At 39.6% G+C, this 26,419-nt stretch overlaps 1 protein-coding gene across 1 annotated transcript in view; it reads left to right on the top strand.

Annotated features, from left to right (window-relative positions):
• Positions 1-26,419, top strand: part of tmtc1 (transmembrane O-mannosyltransferase targeting cadherins 1) — a 79,178-nt gene that overhangs the window by 45,352 nt on the left and 7,407 nt on the right. Inside the window, exons 6-17 of the mRNA XM_029462293.1 lie at positions 122-225; positions 2,776-2,965; positions 7,734-7,855; positions 14,271-14,438; positions 15,239-15,352; positions 17,452-17,595; positions 20,706-20,814; positions 21,161-21,263; positions 22,297-22,432; positions 23,352-23,496; positions 23,652-23,789; positions 25,386-25,508. Of these exons, the coding sequence (XP_029318153.1) occupies positions 122-225; positions 2,776-2,965; positions 7,734-7,855; positions 14,271-14,438; positions 15,239-15,352; positions 17,452-17,595; positions 20,706-20,814; positions 21,161-21,263; positions 22,297-22,432; positions 23,352-23,496; positions 23,652-23,789; positions 25,386-25,508 (1,596 nt within the window). The remainder of the gene's footprint in view (positions 1-121; positions 226-2,775; positions 2,966-7,733; positions 7,856-14,270; positions 14,439-15,238; positions 15,353-17,451; positions 17,596-20,705; positions 20,815-21,160; positions 21,264-22,296; positions 22,433-23,351; positions 23,497-23,651; positions 23,790-25,385; positions 25,509-26,419) is intronic.

The raw sequence follows: 26,419 nt of genomic DNA, 5'->3' as shown, positions 1-26,419 counted from the left end.
GCTCTAGTGTATTGAAATTGAACACTGTAAATGGTCTATCGGAGGCCATTTAGCTCATAAATAGCAAACTGTTGGTGGTTTGTAACTCTTCTCACAGGTTTTCCCCCCCTCCTTCTTCCAGGTGGTGATCATCATGTCGGTCAGACTATGGCTGATGGGGGGATCCATGCCTCTCTTCTCTGAACAGGACAACCCCGCCTCCTTCTCACCACACCTGCTTACCAGGTCAGTCAGTCACACACACACACACACACACACACACACACACACACACACACACACACACACACACACACACACACACACACACACCGCAAAGTAATTATTAATCTCCAGTAATAAAGAGTTCCTATGACTTCAGGAGGAGTTCATTGTAAGTATCAGGATTTGTCAGGATTTTGTTTTGAATATTTAACGTAGGGAGCAGACAATATACTAAACTAAAATATTAGTAGGTATTTTAATTAAGAAAACAAAGCATATAGCATTGTTTTTGTTTTTTTAACACTATCATTATAATCAATAACAATACCAAACAAATGGGTGCTGAAACAAACATTTGATTAAATAATTACTCAATTAAAAATTACAATAAGAAATTAACATAAAGGACTTCAATAAACACTTAATTGTTTTAAGTAATCAGTACAATTTAAATAAAAAATGTTTAGATGTCAGCTTTTCTTATGTTAGGAGTAGTGACCCACAGGTTGTCATTTGAGCTGGTCCCCAAAATAATGTGTTTTAAAAACTAATTGTAGTTTAAACTCATGTTTGTTGTTATATTGTTAAAATAATGGAAAATATCTGTCAAAATTAAACAAATAAAACCCCTTATCTGAAAACTATATTTACAAAACATTCTACAAATCATTACAAAAACCAACAACAACACAGTGTGTTATAAAAAGAAATTGAATGATCACAAACATGAATCTAGACCAAGACAATAGTAAAAAGCTGTCTGGTGATCAGCCTCAGCTGTACTTTGTGTTTGCTGCCAATAATCATATGTTAGCATGCTGATACGTTAATCTAAAATGGATTGCATGCTGTGCTATGCCACTACAGTACAGCCTCACATAACCATTAGCATGGCTGTAGACTTTTGTCTTTTGTTTCTTAGCTGTTGTTGCCGTTCCAGTCAAAAAACCTGAGCAGTTATATATTAAAAGCTCATCTCTCGTCTCTGACTCTGTACAAGCCAACCACAAGTTAGGTAGGAGTTAGTAATGAGTCAATAGGAGTTTGTAATAAGATCCCTTTGAGTTAATATTAAGGATTGCGGGTGCCAGAAGACAGGAGCGATGTTCCCTCAGGGGTGTCAGTGCTTGTCGTCGTCAGTGACGTAACATATAATCTGTCATTAGCAAGCAGCGGGGAAAAATAGCTCTCCTTTCCTTCCGCCACCTGGGAAATTTATAACGATTCTCGTATCCCTCTCTCTGTCCTTCCTGCTCACCTTCATTTTCTTCTCTCATTATTTCTGCTCCCTTCCCTTATCACCTTTCTGCATGTCTGTCTGCCTGTCAGTGTGTCCTCTCCCCATCTATCCTGCTCTATTCTTGGCCGTGCATCATTGACAGTGGGCAGTAGATTTTTTTGTGTGAGTGTGTGTGTGAGAGAGAGAGAGAGAGAGGAGGTGTAGCACAGCTGAGAGTGCTGCGTCCCACCTGAAGCCTGGATCCTCTCCTGATCAGACGAGACTCAGGAGGGCAGAATGCCAAATCACCACGTGACAAATTACTCTCTATCTTTCTGCTGCCCGATCCCTCACCTACCTTTTTCTCTTTCTTCTCCTGTCTCTCATCCTCTGTTAAAGTAAGAGTGTGATCGTTTGTGGGTAGAGGGCTTTGCAAAGTGTGTGTGTGTGTGTGTGTCTTTGTGTGTCTTTTGTGTTGTGACCTCATTTATCTGGAGTCAAAGGGGAGAATCAACTTAGAGTTGTGCTCTGATTTGCTGGAAGTCATTTGTGGGAGAGGAATATTAATGCCAGATGAAAAAATGACTCTAGATAAATAAAACAAGATGGTCAAGCCTGTCTACTATTAGGACATGTTTTACTACATGTTGCCTCTCAGACTCGAGATGGAGCGCTACTGGAGAGAATATCTAGTGTGGAAGAGGGTTTCTGTATTAAACCAGACAATGACCATCTATCCACTGTTTTAGTTCTAGTTAATGTTTTTGCAGTCTTTACATCTTCTGTAGGGTTAGTGTAGTGTCAGCTCGGGACTAGCATGAATGTGATCAGTGGAAGGTTGCAAGAAAATGTTTGTGTGTTTCTGCTGTCCAGGCTGTTGGAGTCTCTTTCTGCCCTCAACTTTACTCTTCCTCTTCAGACCAAGTGCCACTCTGTCCGACCATTACACAACTTTGTTTTGACGTCGTTTTAACTGAAGCAGATAGTTGTCACACTGTGGACATATCAATACTCCAAACTGTCTTGCCGTTTTGAACCCACTGAGAGGAAAAAGACAACTACAGCAAAGCAAACAAATCAGAAGCAGATCCAGCTGACACGTCTGAGTACGACAGCAACGCTTTTACCGCTGTGACTTGGTACAGTGAATTGGGCTCTGAATGTCAGGTTATAAAATGAATCCCAGCCGATATTTAACCTTGAACAACCATGATTATAATGATTGATTGAAATTTTCATTAGGTTTAACAGCATTGATAGCATCACTGTGTGATTAAATTGTTTTCTTTTTTTCTTCCTCCCTTTGTCCGCCTCAAATCCATCTTCTCTCTTTCTCCACACCCTCTCTTCAGGATGTTGACCTATTCCTACCTGCTGTCTTTCAATGCCTGGCTGCTGCTGGCCCCCATCGTGCTGTGTTACGACTGGCAGGTGGGCAGCATTCCCCTGGTGGAGTCGCTGGGAGACATCCGCCATGTGGCCACCTTGCTGCTGGTCGTGGTAATGGTCGCTCTCTGCCTGAGCTGCGTCTTATCACTGCAGGTAAGTGCGAGAAAGTGATAAGTAGCTGGAAAGTGACTGCATTCAGCATGAACTCTGTTGCCTCCTGATGCTTGTCTGTCATCATTGCATCATCCAATTACATAATTTGAAGAGGTTAAAGAGCTGTAAAAAGCCTAGCGTTAACAAGGTTCAAAGAACAACCCTATGGTTACATCACGAAAGGTACAGTGGCATTTAAAAGCTTCTGAAATGCAGCATTTTCTGTTAAATCTCAAGCAGTGCAACTATACATTAATTGCAAATACCCTAAAATTAGACAGCATAGTACACAGAAATATCTGTAGCTCTTCATTTTATATGAAATGGGGTATTTTTACTCTAATTATCTACCTTTCACACTTCAAGGGTAAGATGTCCCCACAGCTACTGGGCAGATTTGCACGAAATTAGATATACAGTAGATATTCAAATCACCAAGGATTCTTAACTCTCTAATCTGTTTTCTAGCACTACCATCAGGTGGAAATTACAACATTTTGGTCCATGACTATGGTTCTTGAAATGAAATGCTACCCGCTAACTAACCAACTGACATCCACTGGAATTTACTGTGGATATTCATGGTCCCCAGAGGATGAGTCCTTAATATTGTAATATCCTCCTGACCTCTCCTCTAGCAACACAATCACACTAAAGTTTCAAGTTATGCATAAGAAATAACAAAAGCTAACTAATCGAATGCCATGAAATTTGGAGAAATACACTTTTTATCATTGCAGTGGTACTTGAAGCAATGTGCATGACATGAATGATAAAATGAATGATGTGGCTGATACACATCTAGAGTAGTCTTGTTAACCTGCTGTACAGCTGCCATATTTGTGTGCTTTCAGAGCCCTATGGAAAAGGTCAGCCCAGTCAAGCCTCTATATGTTGAGAACACATAGACATAGCAACAGTTTGACAAGTATACTGTTTTTATACTACTGAATCGCTGCCATTTCAAATAACAATAAAAAGTTATGCCATCTTGGAATTTGTATTTGTACAAACATGCACAAACACACAGATTGTATATGCATCTTTCCTCCTTATTACTGTTACCGTGGAGACAGCTTGTTCTGTTAAAAGTGAGTGTTGTCTATGGAAAGAGTTTTTCTCTTTCTTTAATGAGCACCAGCTTTTTGTAATACCTCCTGTCCTCCCTTAGTGCTTGTCTTTTTTATTTTTCCCACAATGCCTCTCTGCTTATCTCCGTCTTACATTTCAGATGATATTTGGTCTTTATTGTCTGCAGAACAATTTTTTTCTTGGCATAAAAAATAATTTAGCCAGACTAAATGCTGCCAGGTTTTCTGGGAACTTTCTTCTCAGGCTGTTTATTCTGTGGATCTGTATTCATATTTGGTAACTCTTCTGCACTGCAAGTCACAACTCTTTCATACTTGTGAGCCTTGGACCCTGAGAAGTCAAACTTTCTAAATCATTTTCTTTTCATCCAGAGCTTCAGTCGAGCCACAAAGAGAGCTGGGTGCTTCTGAATGTACCAGTACAAACACTTTTACAGAAATATTTTTTTACAGGGAAAAGTTCCTTGAATTTACTTGTCTTTGGAGGATTTTATGCACTGCCTGAAACGCAAAGCTGGAACATACAAAACCTGAAAGTAACACTTATATGTCCAACTTTATACACCATTTAAGCTGAACAAAGCCACTTTTCACACTCAACAAATCCATCACTTAGGACAAAGCCAGGCTAGTTGTTTCCCCCTTTATGCTAAGCTAGACTTTCTGGCTATAGCTTTGTACGTAACACAAAGAAATGAGATTGATATTGTTCTTCTGATATTGATTTACTGTAAATGTATATTTCAGAGGGATATATTGTACTTTTTACCCCACTACATTTATTTGACAGCTTTGGTTACTGGTAACTTTCCGTAACTGATCATGTGATCTGTTTATAAATTATAATGCATCATTATAGATCCATCTACCCAACAGTTAGTGACGGCCCTGTCACACAGTTCCGTATGGCAGAAACGTATGCTGGCGTATATGAAAATTAGCTCATAATTTGTCAGAGTCCAAATACGTCCAACTTTATAACTTTGCATACATAACAAATTATTATACGTTTGTCTAACCTATTGATAGCGTATCACTTACTTATTTAAGTTGGCTGTAGGGTTCACCGTCAGCCAGCGTAAACATAACGTACCTCTAACGTATTCCTGTACGTATTCACTTATGTCTAACGTATGTGTAACGTCTGCTTAACTTAAGGCCCTGTCACACATATCCGTATGACAGAAACGTAAGCCGGCGCATACGAAAATTTGTCAGTCTAAATACATCCAACTTTTCATTGGATCGGAAAAGTGAACATATACAGATACGCATGTCTAACCTATTGATATCGTATCACTTACTAATACAATATGTATCAGACAAATACCCAACAAATGCATAACGTATACAAAAATATGGCGTATACAAAATATCGGCAATACACTGGTTTACATTGATATAAGGTAAGGTATAAGTAGTATTCGTTAAGAGCAGGCGGTGTTACGCTGGGGTGCGTTGTTGAACGCTGATGTTTTGAGCATGTTCAAAATTACCGGACGTACCCAACGTGTGCTTCATAAGATATGCAGACGTTACGTTACGTTAGACATACATGAACACTTACCTACGTAAATACAGTACATGAACACTTACCTACGTAAATACCTATGTGAATACCTACGTGACTACGTTAGAGGTACGTTAGATATAGGCTACGTCTGTTGACGGTGAATCCTACAGCCAATTTATTGATAATAAGTGGATAACCTAGATTATGCCTGACGACGGAGTAACTTATTAAATGTGTTTCTACAGTCCAGCTAGCGTTCAGCATTCTAGCCGTTCTCCAGCATCAGCATGACGTGAACCAAATGGCACTTTTCCAGCTCCGTTGGCCAGACGCTCTAATACGTTTTAAATAAGTGATACGCTATCAATGTTTGACATACGTATAATAATTCGTTATGTATGCGTTAGCTACAACACCGCTGTAGAAAAGTTGGACGTATTTGGACTCAAATTTTTACATGCTCAAAACATTTTCACGGCCTCAGCATTCAACAACGTACTCCAGCGTAATACAACGTTCTTAACGAATACTACATATGCCTTACCTTATATCAACGTACATCAGCGTATTGCCGATATTTTGTATACGTTATGCATCCGTTGGGCATTCGTCTGATATGTTTTGTACAAGTAAGTGATAGGTTAGACATATGTATCTGTATACGTTCACTTTTCCGATCCGGTCCGATGAAAAGTTGGACGTATTTGGACTCTGACAAATTTTCATATACGCCAGCATACGTTTCTGCCATACGGAACTGTGTGACAGGGCCTTAAGTAAGAAATTAGTTCCTTCTCTTCATAATGAGTACTTTTACTCTCAATAATTTGAGTAGATTCTGTTGATAATACTTCTGTAGTTTGTTTTTATTAGTGTATAATCACCTTAAAGTAAGAATCGTTGTGATTTTGTTAGCTTAGAATGAGCCCTTCATATCTACATAGGGAGCGGTTCTTCTTCTACAGAGTCCCCTATGGTGCATGGCCATGTTTCTACAGTCACCTAGAATGGACAAACCAAACTCTTGCTCTAGAGAGGGACTTTCACATTTTTACATTACATGAAGGCCACTGTAGATTATCCGACACACTTGGAAAGGGAGGGGTTAGTGTAGGTATTCAGTTGGTTGGCAATTCCATTGTTTTATTTATGTACTAATGTTATTTATACTGTAAGAGGAGCGTGTGTTAAAGCTCGCTAGCACTAGTGTTAGTCTTAGTTTCAGTTAGCAGGAAGAGGTGGAGATACTCAATTTATTGGCTGATATTTTTCTTAAGAATGTGGCCAGTCTTTTATGGATGAACATTATTGAGCGAGGAATGATGTACATAACTTCTTTTGATAATGGCTAATTAACAAAAATGCATCCATCCTACTCTTAATTAATTTATTGTTGTTTTATAAATAGCTTTCTTTTTATTTTCTTATTTTTTGTCCTTTATTTAACACATTATACATAGATTTATAAATGAAGTAATTGAAATGAACCACTGTGGACATCTACAATCAGAATTGAGCTGTAGCTCAGAATATCTTTGTTTATTGTGTGTCAATGATATCACTTTAGGTCCATTCCAGTCAGAGACCTGGCAGCTAGAAAATAGGTCTCAATAGCTGCCGCTGAGCAGCAGAACAAGCCTTTGATTGGAGAGACAATAATCGGCACTTCACACATTTCTTGCTCTCATTACTGATAATGGGCAAATCCACTGAACTCAGCGAGGGGCTGCCAACTCAGCCTATTAGAGACCTGTTTGTTCAAATAAACGCACCCATGGAGGAAGAGAAGGCAGAGGCAATGGGCTTTATGAAATATGAATGGCCTCTGATATGGGCTCCATAGAAAAAGGAATTAACTGTAATTTGATCATTTGATCGCCCTAATTGCTTCTCTGTTGCACAGATGATTGTTAGCATATAAGACTGATTGGTCACGGCTGGTGTGTGTGTGTGTGTGTGTGTGTGTGTGTGTGTGTGTGTGTGTGTGTGTGTGTGTGTGTGTGTGTGTGTGTGTGTGTATGTGTGCTGGCAGAGTCTGAATATTACATTACCATGAATGTTCTTTTCAGCCATGCTGTTTGAAGCGGTTACACTTGGAGCCTTTTGAATTGGTTCATTAAAAAAATTAATGTTTGTCTTCCGCTCTCTCTCTCTTTCTCTACAGAGACAGGAGAGCAGGGAAGTGTTGGTGGGCATGCTGTTTCTGGTGTTTCCCTTCATTCCTGCCAGTAATCTTTTCTTCAGGGTGGGATTTGTTGTTGCTGAGAGGGTGCTCTACATGCCAAGGTCTGTATGTGTCTGTGTTTGTGTGCATGTACCTGCATTGAAATATGTATTGTGTGTGTTCCATTCTTCTAAGGACTAAAGGCCCTGTCACACATATCCGTATGGCAGAAGCGTATGCTGGCGCATACAAATATCGGCAATACGTTGATATAAATTAAGGGTAAGTTGTGATCGGAGACGATACGCCAAACACGCCAGACATACGGCCCTGTCACACAGTTCCGTATGGCAGAAACGCCTGTGTATATGAAAATTAGCTCAGAATTTGTCAGAGTCCAACTTTTCCACAGCGGTGTTGTAGCTGACGTATATATAACAAATTATTATACGTATGTCTAACATATTGATGGCGTATCACTTACTTATTTAAAACGTATCAGAGCGTCTGGCCAACAGAGCTGGAAAAGTGCCATTTGGTTCACGTCATGCTGATGCTGGAGAACGCTAGAATGTACTCTTGTCGCAGCCTCTCAGCATCCTCCATGCTCTCTGATGATGGGGTGATGATGGGTTGATGTATTCATCAAGACGTGCTGTGAAGAAGTGAGGATGAGCTACTCACAGGGACCCAATATATTATATTCAAACCCCAATAAGCTCCCAAAACGCTAGCTCGTTGGGCATTCGTCTGATACATTTTGTGTAAGTGATACGCTATCAATAGGTTAGACATGCGTATCTGTATATGTTCACTTTTCCGATCCGATGAAAAGTTGGATGTATTTGGACTCTGACAAATTGTGAGCTATTTTTTGTATACGTTTCCGCCATACGGATATGTGTGACAGGGCCTTTAGTAAGTATAATTTCTTGAGAAAAATATGGTCTTGCTTTATTAATTAAAGTTTCAACAAAATTTAAGGGATGCTGGATAAAAATTGTGCAACACAAAATATATCTTTCCTGTCACACATATCCGTATGACAGAAACGTATGCCGGCGCATACGAAATATCGGCAATAGGTTGATATAAATTAAGGGTAAGTTGTGATCGTTCGAAGGACGCAGACGATACGCCGTATACATACGTCAATAGGTTAGACATGCGTATCTGTATATGTTCACTTTTCCGATCCGATGAAAAGTTGGACGTATTTGGACTCTGACAAATTTTCGTATGCGCCGGCATACGTTTCTGTCATACATGTGTGACAGGGCCATAAGTCACTTGATCTCAGATTAAAATCTATTTTTCTTAAAACATAAAAAGGTATGATGCTTAAGAAAGGATAGACGACTAGTTTTCGCCTTTGTGTGGTCAGGGCACTTCTCCTGTTATTTTTTGCAACCGGAGTCTTGGTTTCGTAGTTTTTGGCCTCCCTTTTTATTGGTAATAATATCACTATACTTACCAATTTTGGCCCCTATATTACTACTATTTTGGGCTGTCACAGGCTAAAGTTGTCCACAGACGGCCGTTTTGCAGCGGTGACCAAAGACAGCTGCGTTAATATTCAGAGAATCACTTGGACTCACTTTAGACTTGAAAATATATTCAAATAAAATGAGTACAAGTGATTGATTGATTGATTGATTGGTTTGATTTTATTTGGATCTCTTTTAGCTCATTGGCTGATCTCCCAAGAGTCCAAATTAAAACCAAAGTATGACCTGATGCAAGAGTTTTTGTTTCTCTTGCAATCTGAGGTCATGAACGCCAACACACACAACTTTCTGTTTTGTGTCAGAAATATAGAACCCACAATGTTTGTCCCTGACAATGTGACTGCTGCTATGACCTATGTCTGTAAACAAACTTATCTGAAAATAACCCTATACTGGCCAATGTTTCATTGTGAGACTTTGAGCATAATGGCCAAAGTTTGTTTTTTGTGTTTTTTGCAGCGTTTTTAAAACGAATGCTTTCATTGAACAGTCTTACATGCATAAAAATGTACAGTACCAGTCAAACGTTTGGACACACCTTCTCATTCAATGTGAATAAGAAGGTGTGTCCAAACTTTTGACTGGTTCTATATATTGCACATTCTGACACAAATTACAATAAATATTTAAGTGGAGCCATTAAGGCCAGGAAATACATACATATAAATATAATATAAAATATGATTTGGGTGTGAGGTCTGTTCCAGTCTGGGTCAGTTAAATAATTACCAAAGACATTTGAAAGAGACAAAATAAAATGGTGTGTGGCGTTGGATCAAGTCACTGCTAATCATTTAACATAAAGATTATTTTGAACATATTATATCTTTTTCAACTGGAAAGAATAATAGCTTGAACAGATGATCAGACATCAGTAAACAAACCTCCACATTTTCCAAATGTCTTTTGGTGAGACTAAAATGGGGAAGAGTAAAATTTTACAAACTGTCTCGAAACATCTATCATAGTTTACAGACCCACTTGATGTTTACATTTTAGCTATCGTACTTACTGTAGCTGTGCTCACAGTTTTATTGTGCAATGAGGAATTCATACCTGACATCTATTGCTCACTTTCTGTTTGACCTCCAAATAAAGGTGGTATAAATAATCTGGATAGACTTGTTTACAGCATGAGTATAATGTTATTACTGAAAGATTATGATGGACAGAGCTTTAAAAATAAGACCCAAGTAGTAACAACCGCAAAGCAATATTCTGCAGTCAACATGTCGAAGTGTCCTTGGCCAACGATGTGTGTGTGTGAATGTTTATCACTACTCACGAGCTGATAGCTTGTATGATAGCTGACTCAGACTGTGTGTGAATGTGTGTGAATGGGTGACATTTGTTGTAAAGCGCTTTGAGTGGTCAGAAAGATTGGGAAAGTGCTATATAAATGCAGTCCATTTACCATCTTACACAGCAGGATCACTATCTGCTGTACTTCACTCTCAATTCAATAGCCTCTTCACTTTCATTGGAGAATCTCTACTTGCTTTGTTTTCCTGCTCTCAATCGCTCTCTGTCCTCCTTTTCTGTCAGTTAATCTGTCCATCAGTACTTTTGTTCCAGACATCTGCTGTTTTTCTCTTTCCTTTTCCCTCTTACTAACTCTTCCCACCACTCTTCTTCCCCTTATCCTTCCATCTGTATCTTATTCACTGTGTTTGTTTCTCTCAATCTTAACCTCCCCTCAATTCTTCTACTCCAGTCATAACCTTTCTCTGTCAGAGCTCAATCTCGGATTCCATTGGCGGTTTATCCTCAAGGTTTTGTGCTGCATGAAGTGTGTAAATGTTCCCTATGAATCATTAGATCATAAGGGGCCATGGATGACTTTGATTAGGGTTAGAGGGCCCATGGGGTCGACACATGTGTCCACACACACAGTTACACAGATACTCTCAGGGGGGCTTTAACTTGAAGCACTTGCCTTCAGGGGGTAAGACTCAGCGAAATCCCCTGACTTGATCACACTCAGCACTCTGTTCACCTGCTGCATGCCTAATTGCAGTGTAACTGTCAACAGATGTTTCTGTGTAATGCATTTCAATTACATGAAGACTGTTCCTTGGGGCTTTTTCATGACCAAATACCTGTTGCTGTGAATAAACACAACTTAGTACACAAGCCCAGTAACTAACCTGTTCTTTTATTTAGTTTAGTACGCTACCCACCAAGCTGGCTTTCTCACTTGGGTTGACTGGGAGCTTGGATTATTACTAGGCATTAAAGTGAGGAGCCAGTATTAACGGCAGCAGCTAACATTAGCTCGTTAACTCACTTACCTCTACAGTGTTTTGACTCTAAAGATGATCCTCAGAGAAAGAGTCCTTCTCACTGATCACTCTAGCCAACAGGAGAACACTGACTCTTCACTTTAATGTTTAGTAATAAACCATGCAACACAGCAATTGAATGCCTGTCAGATTCATTATATAAGTTGGTTACCCATATACTTTTCTTTCAGTTTAACATGTGGCATTTTTCTGTGATTTGAATTTATTCTGATTATTAAACAAAACAAAAGCCTCCATGAAAAGGCAGATAGTGAACTGAATGGCAGTCAGCCATGTACCAACAGAACGCAAATAATAATAAAAAAAAAAATTTAAATAACATTTTTACTACCAAATGTTGCTTGAACTGCGTTGTGTGATTGAACATTTTCAAGAAGAAATAAAGAGTATTTCTTTCTTGTCCCCCACTTTTCCTCCCATCGTCTAACTGTCCTTTTTACTTCCATCTCTCTCTTCCTCTGTCAATTAATTCTGTTGATCCATGTCCACCTCAATTGGACAGGAGTTTCTCTTACATCAGTGGAGGCTAACAGAAGCTGTGATTCAGCTAGGCCCACAGGGAGAGAAGGGTGAAAGGTGGGGGCATTAATAATAGCCACTGTGGACCTATAAGCACCCAAACAGCTCTAAAAGAGCAAAATAGGACGAGTCCAACTCCTGTCCAACTCTATCAACTGTTAATTAGTATTCACAGAGGACAGCAGATCATGACAATGCATCTTAGGTATCTGCGTACAGAACAGTGTTATTGGCTCATGATTCTTCCTTCATTTTGTGGAGTATGTGTAAGAGTATTATGATATATGTGAGATCCAGTATGAAATATAACTAATTGGGCCTCATATACCTGTGTGTGTCTGTGTATATATGTGTAGCATAGTAATGCATGTCAGGGGAGCACTTGTCCACGAGCTGATTGGGGTGATTTTCATAATAGAATTAGTATAATCTCAATTTATGCTATATTGATTCACACTTTGTTAGGTTTCTTTGTTGCACAATCTACACACACACAACACACATACACACACAGCTATACAATCTGCCCTGTCAATGTAGATTCATTCCAGCTATTGTATACACTGTCATTATAGTGTAGAAAGTAGACTGCAGTTAATTCAGATACACAGAGCTGTGTATCTACTAGGTGTATGACATTAAGAATTATCAATGTCTCTATCTATAGTTCACTCTGTCTGTACACAGTATGTGCTATCCTTTCTTTGATTCATCACCTTTTCTTCACCCTCAATTCTGCTGCTGTGCATGCCAGAAGTTGGTTGAACAAAGCATTTTTCTGTCAAGGCTTTCACTCAATACTTTATGTTCTAGATGAAAAATATTATTCTCCATGTAGGGAAAACACTTAAAATGGATAATAAAAAGAAGGAAAAGTGAGTGTAGAAACATAATGAATGTGGATGCTTCCATTTAGCTTATGAGGGCTCTCTGAATGGTTTAATAAGAATGAAATACTGCGGTTTATATGCTATGACCTTCACAGTCACCAGATCTCAACCCAACTGAACACCTGGGAGATTTTGGAGCAACTTGTTAGACAGTGTACCACTATCATCAAGACACCAAATAAGGGAATGTTATATGAACAATTATCATCCAATCGTTAAAATCTCCCCCCTTAATAAAATCCTTGAAACTCTGATTGACAGGCAACTACGTGCTAATCTAGACTACATCTGTATTCTCCTGCCACTAGCAGTCAGGTTTTAGACCATGGCATAGTACAATTTCTGCCATTACAGTTGTACTACAGTACATGATATCATACATTCACTGGACACTGTTTGTGGATATTCCTAAATCTTTTTCATACTGTTGAGCCACTGCATTTTACCAAACAAACTAGGCTGTACAAGCGGCCGAAATGGGTTTTCTCAGGCGGGTGGCTGGCGTCTCCCTTAGAGATAGGGTGAGAAGCTCAGCCATCCGTGAGAGACTCGGAGTAGAGCCGCTGCTCCTTTACGTTGAAAGGAGCCAGTTGAGGTGGTTCGGGCATCTAGTAAGGATGCCACCTGGGCGCCTCCCTAGGGAGGTGTTCCAGGCACGTCCAGCTGGGAGGAGACCCCGGGGAAGACCCAGGACTCGGTGGAGAGATTATATCTCCTCACTGGCCTGGGAACGCCTCAGGATCCCCCAGTCGGAGCTGGAGGATGTGGCCCGGAGAAGGGAAGATTGGGGTTCCTTACTGGAGCTGCTGCCCCCGCGACCCGATCCCGGATAAGCGGTAGACGATGGATGGAACTAGGCTGTGTTGGTTGCCCCCTTTATTGTCAATATACATAGGAAATAGCAATACATCCTCTCCAATAATTTGCCAATAACTATCAAAGGGTCCCAAAGGGTCAAGATACTGAAGGAAATATTGGTTGACAGTGGCTGACATGCAACTACAACAACAATTCCGCAATACTTTCATTTTCCTCTCGATATGTTTTTAGTTTTCTGACAGAGCTGCTAATTATTTTGATTGGGCAGTTGGTTACGTCCTTGGTTGGTTATGTCGTTTTTTCTATCTTATTTTATCCAGTCCTACCCAGGTAGTCTTGCTTGGTACCTATTATTATTTACTGGCAATTCTCACAGTTTTGCTAAGAAACTCATTCACATTTGTTGACCATGTGTAATACCTGCCTTTTTTATGTCTCTCCCTCTCCCGTCTATCCTCCTATTCCTTCACTTACATCCCTCCCTCTGTCCTCTTCTAGTATGGGTTACTGTATCCTGGTGGCTCATGGCCTGGGTCGGCTGTGTTCGGTGGTTGGTCGTTGGGGCACCACAGTCCTCAGTGTCTCCATGCTGCTGCTGCTCCTGCTCTTCTCCTGGAAGACCGTCCAGCAGAACCATGTCTGGATCTCCAGGGAGGCCCTCTTCCGGTACATTACTGCGTTTGTTGGTGTATTGTCGTGGCGACAAGTGGAAAAGTGTGGAACCATTGCAGCAAAACAGGGATCCAAAACAACACGCAAATAAATGAAAAAACTTCTACATAGTGCTACTACAGGTAGAAAACGCCACAGGGAAGATTTAAAACAATGCAATTTTCAGCTTTGTGTCCTAACACTGATACACATAACAATATTTAGAATCAGTGTGACTTTCTGATGTCCATTGCGTATAAACATCCATCAACCTGCTTGGAAATGATGGAAGAAAGACGCTCCTATAACAGCAGAAGTCATTATGTTTTTTCTCAGTATCAAAGTTATCCAGGGATAGTTGATTGATTTATTCAAAGGGGCCACAGTGTAAGACTTTGACATCCCCTGTGTGTGTGTGTGTGTGTGTGTGTGTGTGTGTGTGTGTGTGTGTGTGTGTGTGTGTCTCTCTCCATACACAAGCGCTCACTTGTTAGAGGTTAGGGACATCACAAAGACCTTGTTTTCACCTCGTGAGTCTGTTTGTGTACAATCATGGCAAAATGTGCTACCACAAAAGCCGTTTTGAGTATTTTGCCAGGTGTTTATATGTCTGTCTGTGAACAGATTTTGTTAAAATGTTAAAATCTTCCCACTTCCCCTAGAGACATAACTCAAGACCCAATACAAAATGATATTCCTTAAAAGGGTTTTTTCTTCTCACTGTGAATTTGCTCATTTGTTTGCACCTCATTTTTTTCCTACATACTGACCTCATGCCTCATCCTCCTTCTCCCTCCTCTTCCTCCTTGTTTCAGCTCTGGTATCCAGACTCTGCCACACAATGCCAAAGTCCATTACAACTACGCCAACTTCTTGAAAGATAACGGCCGGCACCAGGAGGCCATTCACCACTACACCACTGCCCTCAGGTCTGACTGTGAACTAAAGCTCTCTGACTGTAAAGATTTAACACTTTTAAGTTACACAGTATGTGGCTAATGTGGCTACGTACCTGTTGCTAACAGAACGGTTTTATTCATGTTACAATTCAAATTCTACACAGCTGCTTGTTTAATGTCAAAGACTCTGTATTATGACGCTGCTATGCTAAACCAGGCTTGTGGTAAATCCTGAATCGCTAACGACCAGCAAGCCCGTAAACCTAGTGCCTCTCCTTACATGTAGCATTAGACATGAAAGATGTGACCTAGACTTCCCTGGGTGAATGCAACCATTCCTATCAGGGGAGGCTAACTGGGATCGAGTGTCTCCTCTGGGCACTCCTCCAATGGAGGTCAGTCGGTCCAGTCGGCCAGCCCGTTCTTCGATGTACATGTTCTGAGGGAAAGGTGTTTATAAAGGTTTGAAAAATGTATTTGAAAAATGTACATCGTAAGAAAAACCAATGTGCTTATAGCTGAGAGCCACAGACAGGGTAGTGAAGTGAGAAAGTTTTTAGAGGTGGCCCAACACATTGTTGCTTTTGATCTGTACATTGTAGACAACCCAGTCCAGCCTTATTCTTTAAGGTCAAAGGTTGAAGAAACCTCAGGGAGAGCAACTAAGGAGGGATCTCTCTCCCAGGACAGACAGACTAGAGTTTTACACCTTTGTTGTTGGTGGTCTTCAATCTTTTGTTGACCCGGGGGACGTCGTGAATCAAAGTTCACACACAACCAATGGTAGTTGAAAACTGGGTCAATGAGCGGACTTCACACTGAGGTGTGAAACCCTGAATGAGTCTGGGAAACTGAGTTCAATGTCTCTGCTGCCATTTTGAGTGTGCTCAGGACCTACATTTGGTTGAGCAGAAATAATACAGTCACCAAATGTATGGAGTGCACGAAACACAGAGTTTGGCCAACTCACAAAATGTATGTTAATTGGCTACAGCTGAATTAAGCTGAAAAGTTTAGCAGTAGCCAACTAAACACACAAAGTGGCAAAAATACACTATTCCAAATACAGATCTGAATATAGAAAGGATTCATTGTTCGGCCTTAATCAATGATCACAACAGTCTCTCATTTGTCCTGTGTTAGGTTGGTTGCAACATTTGGATAGTTCTAGTGGACTCTCCTCTTCACACTTCTTTCTTTCTCTTTTTGTAATGAATCTTCATGTAGCATCTCCAACATCCTTCTCTTTATTCTCTACATCTCTTCATTTATCTCTCACATTTCTCCACGCTCTCCGCTTCCTAGTTTCCTTCCTTCCTCTCCATCTCTGCTCTTTCCTTCTCTCTATTCTTCCTACAACAGCAGAGTTGTGTGTTGCCAGTATGTGAGAGCTCCAAATCACAACAACCCACTTCTCTTCCAGTTTGCCATCCTGCAAAACCCAGAGTAAAGAGCCTCTGCAGCTTTCTTCCAGCCCCAAACCGCTTTCCAACTCATAATACCAGACCACTCACCCTCAATTTAATTAAATAGCCTTTTTTCTGCTACATTATTTCAGTCAGTACTCTGCTGTTAGATTACGAGATTCTTATGTTATGTATAATATATAAGAGGTTAGGAGGTCTTCATTGAGTCATTTTCCAAGTCATAGTCAATTCTTCAACTGTCCTTTCAGAAGGTCAAAGTGTATGTGCCATGGGGGAAAATGGTGTTTAAGCTGACAGTAACTTATCTAATATTCAACTCTTTAAATGTCACTCTCTTCTTGGACGTTTAAATGCACTAAATGGTGTAATTTATTTTTTCTTCGTATTATTTATCTTGAAAAGAGTCAAATATTTTGACAGTAGCATGCAAATGAGCTAAACCATATAGATAAATACAATTTTAAGGTTTTTGATTTTGAGAGCCCCCAAAGTATTTTGTTATTTTAGGTTCGCCATATCAACTAAAAAGGTTCTATTTCAGATTATTTTTCGTGTATAAAATCAAAGATTTGCATTTGCGTTTTATACAAAATTTTGTCAATAAATGAAATTAAACTCTCTCCTCTGCTTTCCTGTCTCCTTCTCTCTTCTCCTCCTTCCCTCCTCTCCTCTGCTGTCTTTTCGTTCCTCCCCTCCTCTCAGGTTATACCCCCGCCATGCTAGCGCCATGAACAATCTTGGCACTCTGACTCGCAACCCAGAGGAGGTTGAGCGTTACTACAGGAAGGCACTGGACACCAACCCACAGCACAACCGAGCTCTGTTTAACCTGGGAAATCTCCTCAAGTAAGACACACACACTCTGAAACACAAACGGAAAGGCTATCGGAGCACAAATGTACCCACTATTGATAACACAAAAGTTTGTAAATATCCAAAATACCTGACCAGCATGGGTATTACCGTTTTCCTCCATTGTTCCGATGCATTGTTGGATACAAAACGCCAGATTTGGGGAAACCGTTTACTGCAGGTGACACAATCACCAAAACAGTCTTTCAACTTGTAATTAACATGCAATTACTTGCTTCACATCATGTTGTGCTCTCAAAACTCTCTATACAATCAACATCACTGAATGGTGTCTATAAAGAAAAATGCTGTAGCAACAAATTCCTCACTCAGAGAAAAAATCTAAGTTACCATTAAAATGATAATTTCACACCTGAAACCATTTACTTTATTGTGATTACAACTGAAAACTAAATTCATATGTATTTACTACTGCATATCCCTCCTTTCAGTTACATCAGGCAAGATATTGTTTTCCCTTGTCACCATGGTTATAAATATTTGTGTGACAAATCCAATCATGCCTCTGCAGTGTCATCACATAACAGACTATGACCTCAGTGAGACCTGAGGGTTTTTTTAAGTAAAAAATAAAAAGCAGGCCATATTGAGAAAGCCAGGCTTAAATTAATTTAACATAGTCTGGTTTGTTCTTGCTTTGATACAAAGATATAAAGAACAGATAACATCAATGGATACGAAAAAGAGAAAATTGCAGTATTCACAGTCATACAGCAGCTCTTTATAAACATATCATTTGAAGAATGTAATATATTAAAGCAAATACAGACAAATATGTACCAAGTTTGGTGAAGTTTAGATGAAATATGTGCCAAAAGAAGCAAAAAATGTGTTCACCAAAAAATCCAAAATGGCGGAAGACTTTTATAGGAGCAATTGATCTATATCTGTTGAATCGGCGTCATTCAAGGAACACACAGTGCAACTATTCTTTAGCTACACATCATGGTTCATGAGTTTTTAGCCAAAATGTAAAACCCCAAATAACTCACCACATGGTAGCATTATTGGATTAATGCTTTAATATGATGACCATTTCTCAAAGGAGCACCTGTGTATGAGGTTTGATTACTTTACCATGTCTAATATTTGAGATTTTGATGAATATATGCGCACTCCCATAGACGTCCTTACATGGTTGCTTATAACTTTTTTGAAGAGTATCCAAGAGTGATATTATTGTGCTAAGAACATAGATGGATTAACTTGTCAGAGGGAACTTGAATGCATCAGTTTTCGACAAATGTGTGCAGAGGTGTTTATGATACTGTTGGAAAAATATCCTTAATAACACCACAGTCAGGATCCAAATCAAATAAAGGTTTTAATCTATATTTTTGCAAGAAGGAGCTGAGTTTATACATACAAAGGATGATCAAACTCACACACACAGGTTGTAATGCTGCCGTGTTGCTCAGAGAAGCAACTGTCTGACTGATTCAGATCAGTTCATCCTTGGTTTATTTCTTGTTTACAGTAAGTAACAGATGTGCTGATCAATCAACTGAGACTGTTCTTTGATTGATCTATATTTCAGTATCTGTATTTTTTCCCATCAGATACTAACCATTTGTGAACTTGGGATTGATCCTATTTATGAATTTGGCCAGTGTGGCTCACTGTGTTTCTCTGCAGAGCGATTGTCAGTAGACCCTTGTCTTGAAAGCAGAATGAACAGGTACGGGTTAGGGTAGAATGAGGGTAGATTGTCCACTCGTTAATCGATCACGGATGGCGTTGTTCTCTTTGTAGGATTAAAAAAAAAAAAAAAAAAAAGTGTCGCCAAATATACTTTGGCAGCTGTTATACCTGGGTGTCCGGCCAAAGTAAAGTATATGTGTGGGAAACACTGGGTCTGAAATTTGAACTTGATGCTTTAAAAGTAAACTACCAGAAGTCATTAAAAGTTACATGAGCTCTTTTGAAGTTCTGATAATGGCGTCACTGCATTTGCAATGTAAGAATGTAGTTGGTATCAATGCATCAGATTAAAATAGAAAACCTGTAAATGTCAGGTTCGCCTAGAAATAATAATCCTGGGGGTTAAAAACACCCTGCCAAGTATGTGTTTGTTGTGGGTGAGTTTCAAGTCTGTGATTGTGATATTGAACTTAAACCACCGTGATTCATTGCACTAATGATGCAAAACCTTGGGAGTCATGGTGTGTCAATTTGAACACAAACAGATGCGTTGAAACATAGCCTCAGTACATCGATGGAAATGAATGGCCCGGGGAACATGTAGTGGTCCTACAGTCCAGTAGGACTAGTCATACTGGAGTCAGAGACTGTAGGGCCTGAAATATATAACGACTCAGTACGCTCCAGAAATCGTCAATTACCCCATCTTTTGACTCCCCTACTGTAATCTGACAAGCTTGGAGGGTTTTTTGTTTGTTTTGCGGTCAAACAGTGTGGACTGCCCTGAGCTCTAATAGAAAACAACATCAATGATAGAAGCTGAAATGAGGTCCATTATTATGTTTCAGCTCACTACCATCTCTGAGTTAACCTTGGAGCTGTCAAGTCAACGACAGCTCTGTGTGTGTGCTTGTCTGTCTGTCTATAGGTCTGTATGTGTGCTTGTCTGTCTGTCTATAGGTCTGTATGTGTGCTTGTCTGTCTGTCTATAGGTCTGTATGTGTGCTTGTCTGTCTGTCTATAGGTCTGTGTGTGTGCTTGTCTGTCTGTCTATAGGTCTGTATGTGTGCTTGTTTTGTGGACAAGAATATATGATACGAGTACAAGTTTTGGTCAATGAAATGGAAAAATCACAAGCGTTTAAACTATGCCTATTACTGAAAGTATGATCATTTTGCTGCTACTGATGGTGACTGCTCGGTGGTAATGAACTTGGATGATGATTGTGATGATGATGAGAGCATGATTATGCTGCTACTTATGATAATTATCATGATGACGGTGAGCATATGATAATATTGCTGTTCATAGTGGTGTTGATTATGATGGATGATAATATTGCAGCTACTGCTGGTGATGATGCTTATGATGACGATTATGATGATAATGAACATATGATAATATTGCTTTTGTTAAATGATGATGATGATGCTGTGTTCCAGGTCGCAGGGGAAGGAAAAAGAGGCTGAGACTCTGCTGAAGGACTCCATACACTTCGGTCCACATTTTGCAGATGCTTACTCGAGTCTGGCATCGCTCTATGCTGAGCAGGTGAAATATCCAGAAAAACATAAAGAGACACTCCCGCTCTCCCTCATCACATACAGTAGATTAGATTCAACTGTATTCTCATTGTGCAGAGTAGAGGTACAATCCAATGAAATGCAGTTAGTATCTAACCAGAAGTGCTAAAATGTGCTATATTATATGCAGAAAGTGCATTTAGTGGTGCTATAAACTACTATAAATATGTAACGGTGCAAATACAGCTTGTATGTACAAACTGTAGTGGAATGACCAACATATACAATTAGTTGTATGTACAGTAACAAAGTATGTATCACACTTAACTTTCCTTTTTAAATCCTATATTCATTTAATCTGTCTCCTCTCACAGAAACGCTTTGCTGAAGCCAATGCAATGTATCTGGAAGGTATAGAGAACTGTCCGGACAGCTCTGACCTGCATAATAACTACGGAGTGTTTCTGGTGGATACGGGTGAGTTAAACCTTCTGCCCCGGGGCTTTATTATATTATTCTACTGCGTAGACAAACACAGTTTTACCAAAACAAAAGGATTCAACCACAGCTTATATGTGCAGCTCGTCCTGGCTTTTCTTTAGGGGCCATGCTTGTTTTTACTGATGAGATGATAAATTGCAAGGATTGTATCCTGATCTATTCCTGACTATTTACCTCAAATCCTTAGATTTTAGGCAGCAATTGACTTCAGTTTCTTTCAGCACACTATAAAACAAAAGCTATGGATGTAACTACAGTTCTATGAATCCTGGATGACCGCCAGAGGCCGTGCTTAACACTGAATATCTTACTTTTGTTGCCTGCCAGATTGCCTCTAGCAACCTGATCCTTACTATTTGTTTTATTAAGACTTTTATGTGACGTACAGTATTTTCCAACAAAACAACTGCAATGTTGTGTAAGTCTCTACATTTGTGTACTTCCACTATGTTTTAAGTCAGCACTGTGTCTGCTGGAAAGGTAGCAAATCAATCCAAAAACCTTTTTTAAATGGTCAGCAGTGATGTAAAGTCACCACTTTTTGTATACTTGAACTTAAACACAGCACTGTGGTAAGTCTGTAAGTAAATACAGAGTGTGTCACTCATCCACCTATGTTGGATTATTACATCTGGTTTGATTTTGTTTTAAGGAAGTAGAATTTATCAGTGCAATACTCTACCACTTAACCTAAACGTATACGAATGGGAGACTTTTAGCAGATGCCACACAAGCAATGAATGGTTATTGTTAGTAGTGTTGTCATAAACCCTGAATTCTTTGAATGTTTTACTACATTTTATCGATATTTCTTCCATCTGTCTTCTGCCTCACTTCTCTTACATTCTTTTTTCTTTTACTTAACCTATCTTTCTTCTTTCCCTCCTGTATGTTTCTCATTTCCTTCTTAATTCCTGCCATATTTCTCTTCCACTCTTGTCTCATTTATTCACTCCTTTCATCCATCCTCCCACTTCCTTTCCTTCCCCTTTGCTCTTATGTTCCACAGGAGAGGGGGAGCTGGCAGCCGCTCAATACCAGCAAGCTGTTAGACTCAAACCAGCACACTATGTTGCCATGGTGAACCTGGGTCGCCTACTCCGATCATCCAATGAGAACACAGAAGCTGAGTCTTGGTACAAGAGGTGAGTAAAGTATGATATTTTAGCAGCATCGTATTTCTATTTAGAATGATCAGTTGCAAGGTTACTGCTGTGGAGTTGACCGTGACATTTGACATCCCAGAATAACTCTTATTACATTTCTTTTCATTCAAACTTTTTCATGTTTTATTTAATCTAATTTCAAAAAAAAAAAAATGGGTAGTTGGCTAACTCTAAGTCTAGAGAAAGCATCTACAGAAGGAAAAATAATCCACAATAATCCATTAATTAGTAAATCCCACCACAACATTATGGCTGTAGACTAGTCAATGATATGGGATGTTATATTATGGGATGGTGTGAAAGGAGTTGTTTCATGAAAAAAACTGCACTACATGAAAATACATGAGAAAAGAAAGTTATTGTATACACTATATTTTAGTGGTACTGCTATTATTTTGTAGCTGTATCAAATGTTTTACTGACTGTTTAGATATAGTGTGGGTACTACTGTTGTCATTAGTAGTTTTATTGTTGTCGATATTTGTTTTAAATTATGATGTAATGTTTACTCGTGTGGAGTGGACCCCAGAAAGAGCTGCTACCTTGGTAGTGGTTAGTGGGTATCCAAATAAATAAATAGAAAATAGTTTTTGATTTGAATTTTGCTACATTTTTTAAGAATTGTATAAATGACAATATCTCTATATGTAAATGACAACAGTGAGGATAAAAGGTGTTTATTTTAGCATTCTCTGGAATGGGAAAGGCCTTATGTCAAGAAGCAACAGAGTTCTGGGAAGGGCAGTCTTAAGTATTGACCACGATCATAAGTATACATTCATTATATTACACACATTTTGATGTTTTATCATTGTACATGGCTTCTTAAAACACTTTATTTAAAGAGAATCACAATCGTGGAAAGCCATCCTTTGTGACCTTTGACCTTTTCCTGCAGGGCGCTGCAGGTGACAAGGAAGGTGGACATCCTGACTCCGCTTGGAGCTCTGTACTACAACACAGGCCGGTACGAGGAGGCCCTGCAGGTGTACAAAGAGGCCGCCGCCCTGCAGCCAGACAGCACCGACATCTGGCTGGCTCTGGTGAACACACACACACACACACACACACACACACGCACACACACTGAATCATAGAATCTGTCTCCCCAAACATTTTGCCAAAACCTGAAAAAACTGTTTCTCACACACACCACACACACACACACGGGCATTTACACAAGCTATTTCTGTCTCAGGCTCAGGTATTAGCCATGGCCAGTCGTACCAAAGAGGCAGAAATGATGACTCTAAGCATCATATCCAGGGAAGGCAGCTGTATTGAATGTTACCGCCTCCTGTCTGCCATCTACAGCAAGCGTGGCAACTACACAGAGGTAAGTGTGTGCCTCATGTATTTGATATATGCTGCTCAGAGGTAAAATAGTTAGGAATGATAAACTCAGCAGGAGATGCTTTCTGCTCCAACAGTTACCGTGGAAACTAATCACCTCTGCTGTACATCAGACCAGCAGCCATTTTCTGGCGAGCAACTGCCACTTATCCTCCCACTCTGTTCTATCACCACCATCAGCATTTCTGCCTGTCTGTCTTTCACTGTGACCCAGTTTCACAGTAAATATGAGTTCTGTGTTTCAAGTATGAAGAGTGTTCACACCAGAAGTCTACAGTGCGATAAAATGCAAACATGCATACTAATACCAATTCCTATGTGGTATTAGTGGACAATATTGTCCTTTCATCACAGAAAGGGAATCACTACTTACAACTGGAGAAAAAAAAAACATGAAATGCAACATTTGAGGCTGAATTGCCAATAATGATGAGTTTACAAATGTGAGTCCAAGAAATAACAACAATAAGTTTACAACAACTATCTCACAGTATAACCAGACTGCAGATCAATCCTGTCTAAAACATATGTCACAATAATATAAGGATGTCTTTTTTTGAGTTTGAGCTTTGCCAGTGTGATTCAAAGAATTATTAGTGCACGTGCTCGTACAGTATGTGACACATTTTTGCAGATGCAATGATACACAGAGTGTAGCACACTCCTCATCAGTTTCACAAGAAGTGTAATGTCATTACTGTGACAGATGAAGATGTATTCAGGTACATGTAGAAATACCATAAATTAGAAATACTCTTGTGAGACAATCCTGCTCTCACCCAGTTGAAATGACGGAAGGAGAGTTGAGTGTGGAAATAACAGGTTTTATTGTCCTACAGCTGCGCCAGGTCTCGCACACAGACACTTTCTGCCGTCGCTCTCCTCTGGCCAGCTGTCTCTCTCTGTGTGTCTCTCTCTCTCTCACACACACACACATACACACCCAGCCCACTTTCACCACGCTTATATTATGTGACTGATTACCTAATTCTGTCTAGCTGTCTGCTCTCCAGCTGAGACTCTCGCATCTCTCCCCCAGCAGTCGGCGCCACAGCTCTTTTACAAGTAAAAGTCCTGCATTCAAAATGATACTTATGTAAATAATTACCAGCAAAATGTACTTAAAGTATTCAAAAGTAAAAATCCTGTAGTTATGCAGAATATTCCTCTCAGTGTTACTACATATTGTACAGTTTGATCATTATTACTGATGGCTCGTTGTGGTGAAGCTAATTTGAACTACTTTATATACTTGGATAATTTTATCTAAAAATAAAACATCATATTTTCATATAAAGTCAAACATTTAAAAACCACAAATCTAATTCTTTAATTCTCTCTCTCTTCTCACTGTCAGTGTGGCAGTGATAAAGCTGATGCTGCACTCTCGGAAAGACAAATAAATGATCATACTCTTCATCTCAGTACTGCTGTGATTTCTGCTCTAAACCAGCAGGGAATCTCAACAGTTGCACCAGGAAGTACAGTCAATCAGCAAGATGCTCAACTCCAAGACTTTTTTGTGTGTATGTTCAGTTATGTGTGTTTGTGTGTATTTGACTGTTTGTGTCCATGCCAGGCGCTTGATGCTCTGGACAGGGCCCTGCAACAGAGTCCCAGTGATCTGACAGTGAGAGCAGAGCTGTATTTCTCCAAAGGAAACCAGCTCAGAGAGATGAACCAGCTAGACCAAGCCTTTGAGGTACTGCTCTTCTCTTCTTCTATCCAGGTTTCCAAATGTAGCATGAATTTTAACCGACTTTCAAGAAATTGGTAAACAAAATGCTTGTTTCCTTCCACTACAGTTATGCGATTGTTAGGAGTTGGTTCGTTCTGATAAACAGCTGGTGATGCTAATATTCCAGTCGGGTGCCCTCAAAGCATTTCAGAAGAAGAGGGCGGCACAAAATGACGAGAGTTAACGTGTGAAAAACAATGTAGAAAACAAGTTTGATTAATGTATTAATTTGAACAGTTTCCTCATTGCAGCCAATGCAAATCCCTTCATTTTAACATCAATGTCGAGTTGCGCATGCACTGATTATTTGATTAAGTACACACAGTAAGACATACTTACTGTAAGTCCATACTTTCTACCTCAGTCTGAAAGTTGTGATCATTGACATGAATTTCTGGTAAAAATTGGTAACTTATTAACCGTTGTTTTGTATTAAAGTAGTGTGGTATTCCAGTGGCGAAAGAAGGATTTATATAATGAACTCAAGTGACATCACTTGGGCTGGGAAACGCCAAAACTTTAGCAAGTCTCTAGGGATTGGAATGTCCGTCTGACAGTCGATCCACCACTTTGGACCAGACTAAAATATCTCGACCGCTATAACATGGATTGCCATTAAATGTTGTTCAAATATTTGTCCAACCATTTGTGTAATTTTCTAAAACCAAAAGTCTGACATTCACACCCAATGAAGATGTTGGTAAGCTGAGGCGAGAATCACGATCACATCATCATTTCTGTCACATAAAGCAGATGTTGTATTTTTACTTTACTGTTTATTCTGTACACACATCATCTATTGCACGTCTGTCCGTCCTGGGAGAGGGATCCCTCCTCAGTGTCTCTCCCTGAGGTTACTTCCATTTTTCCCCCTT

The sequence above is a fragment of the Cottoperca gobio genome, chromosome 23 (assembly GCF_900634415.1).
Source record: "Cottoperca gobio chromosome 23, fCotGob3.1, whole genome shotgun sequence".
In the NCBI taxonomy this organism is placed as follows: Eukaryota; Metazoa; Chordata; class Actinopteri; order Perciformes; family Bovichtidae; genus Cottoperca; species Cottoperca gobio.
Note: the sequence above shows the minus strand (reverse complement) of the source record. Positions and strands in the feature narration are given on the sequence as shown.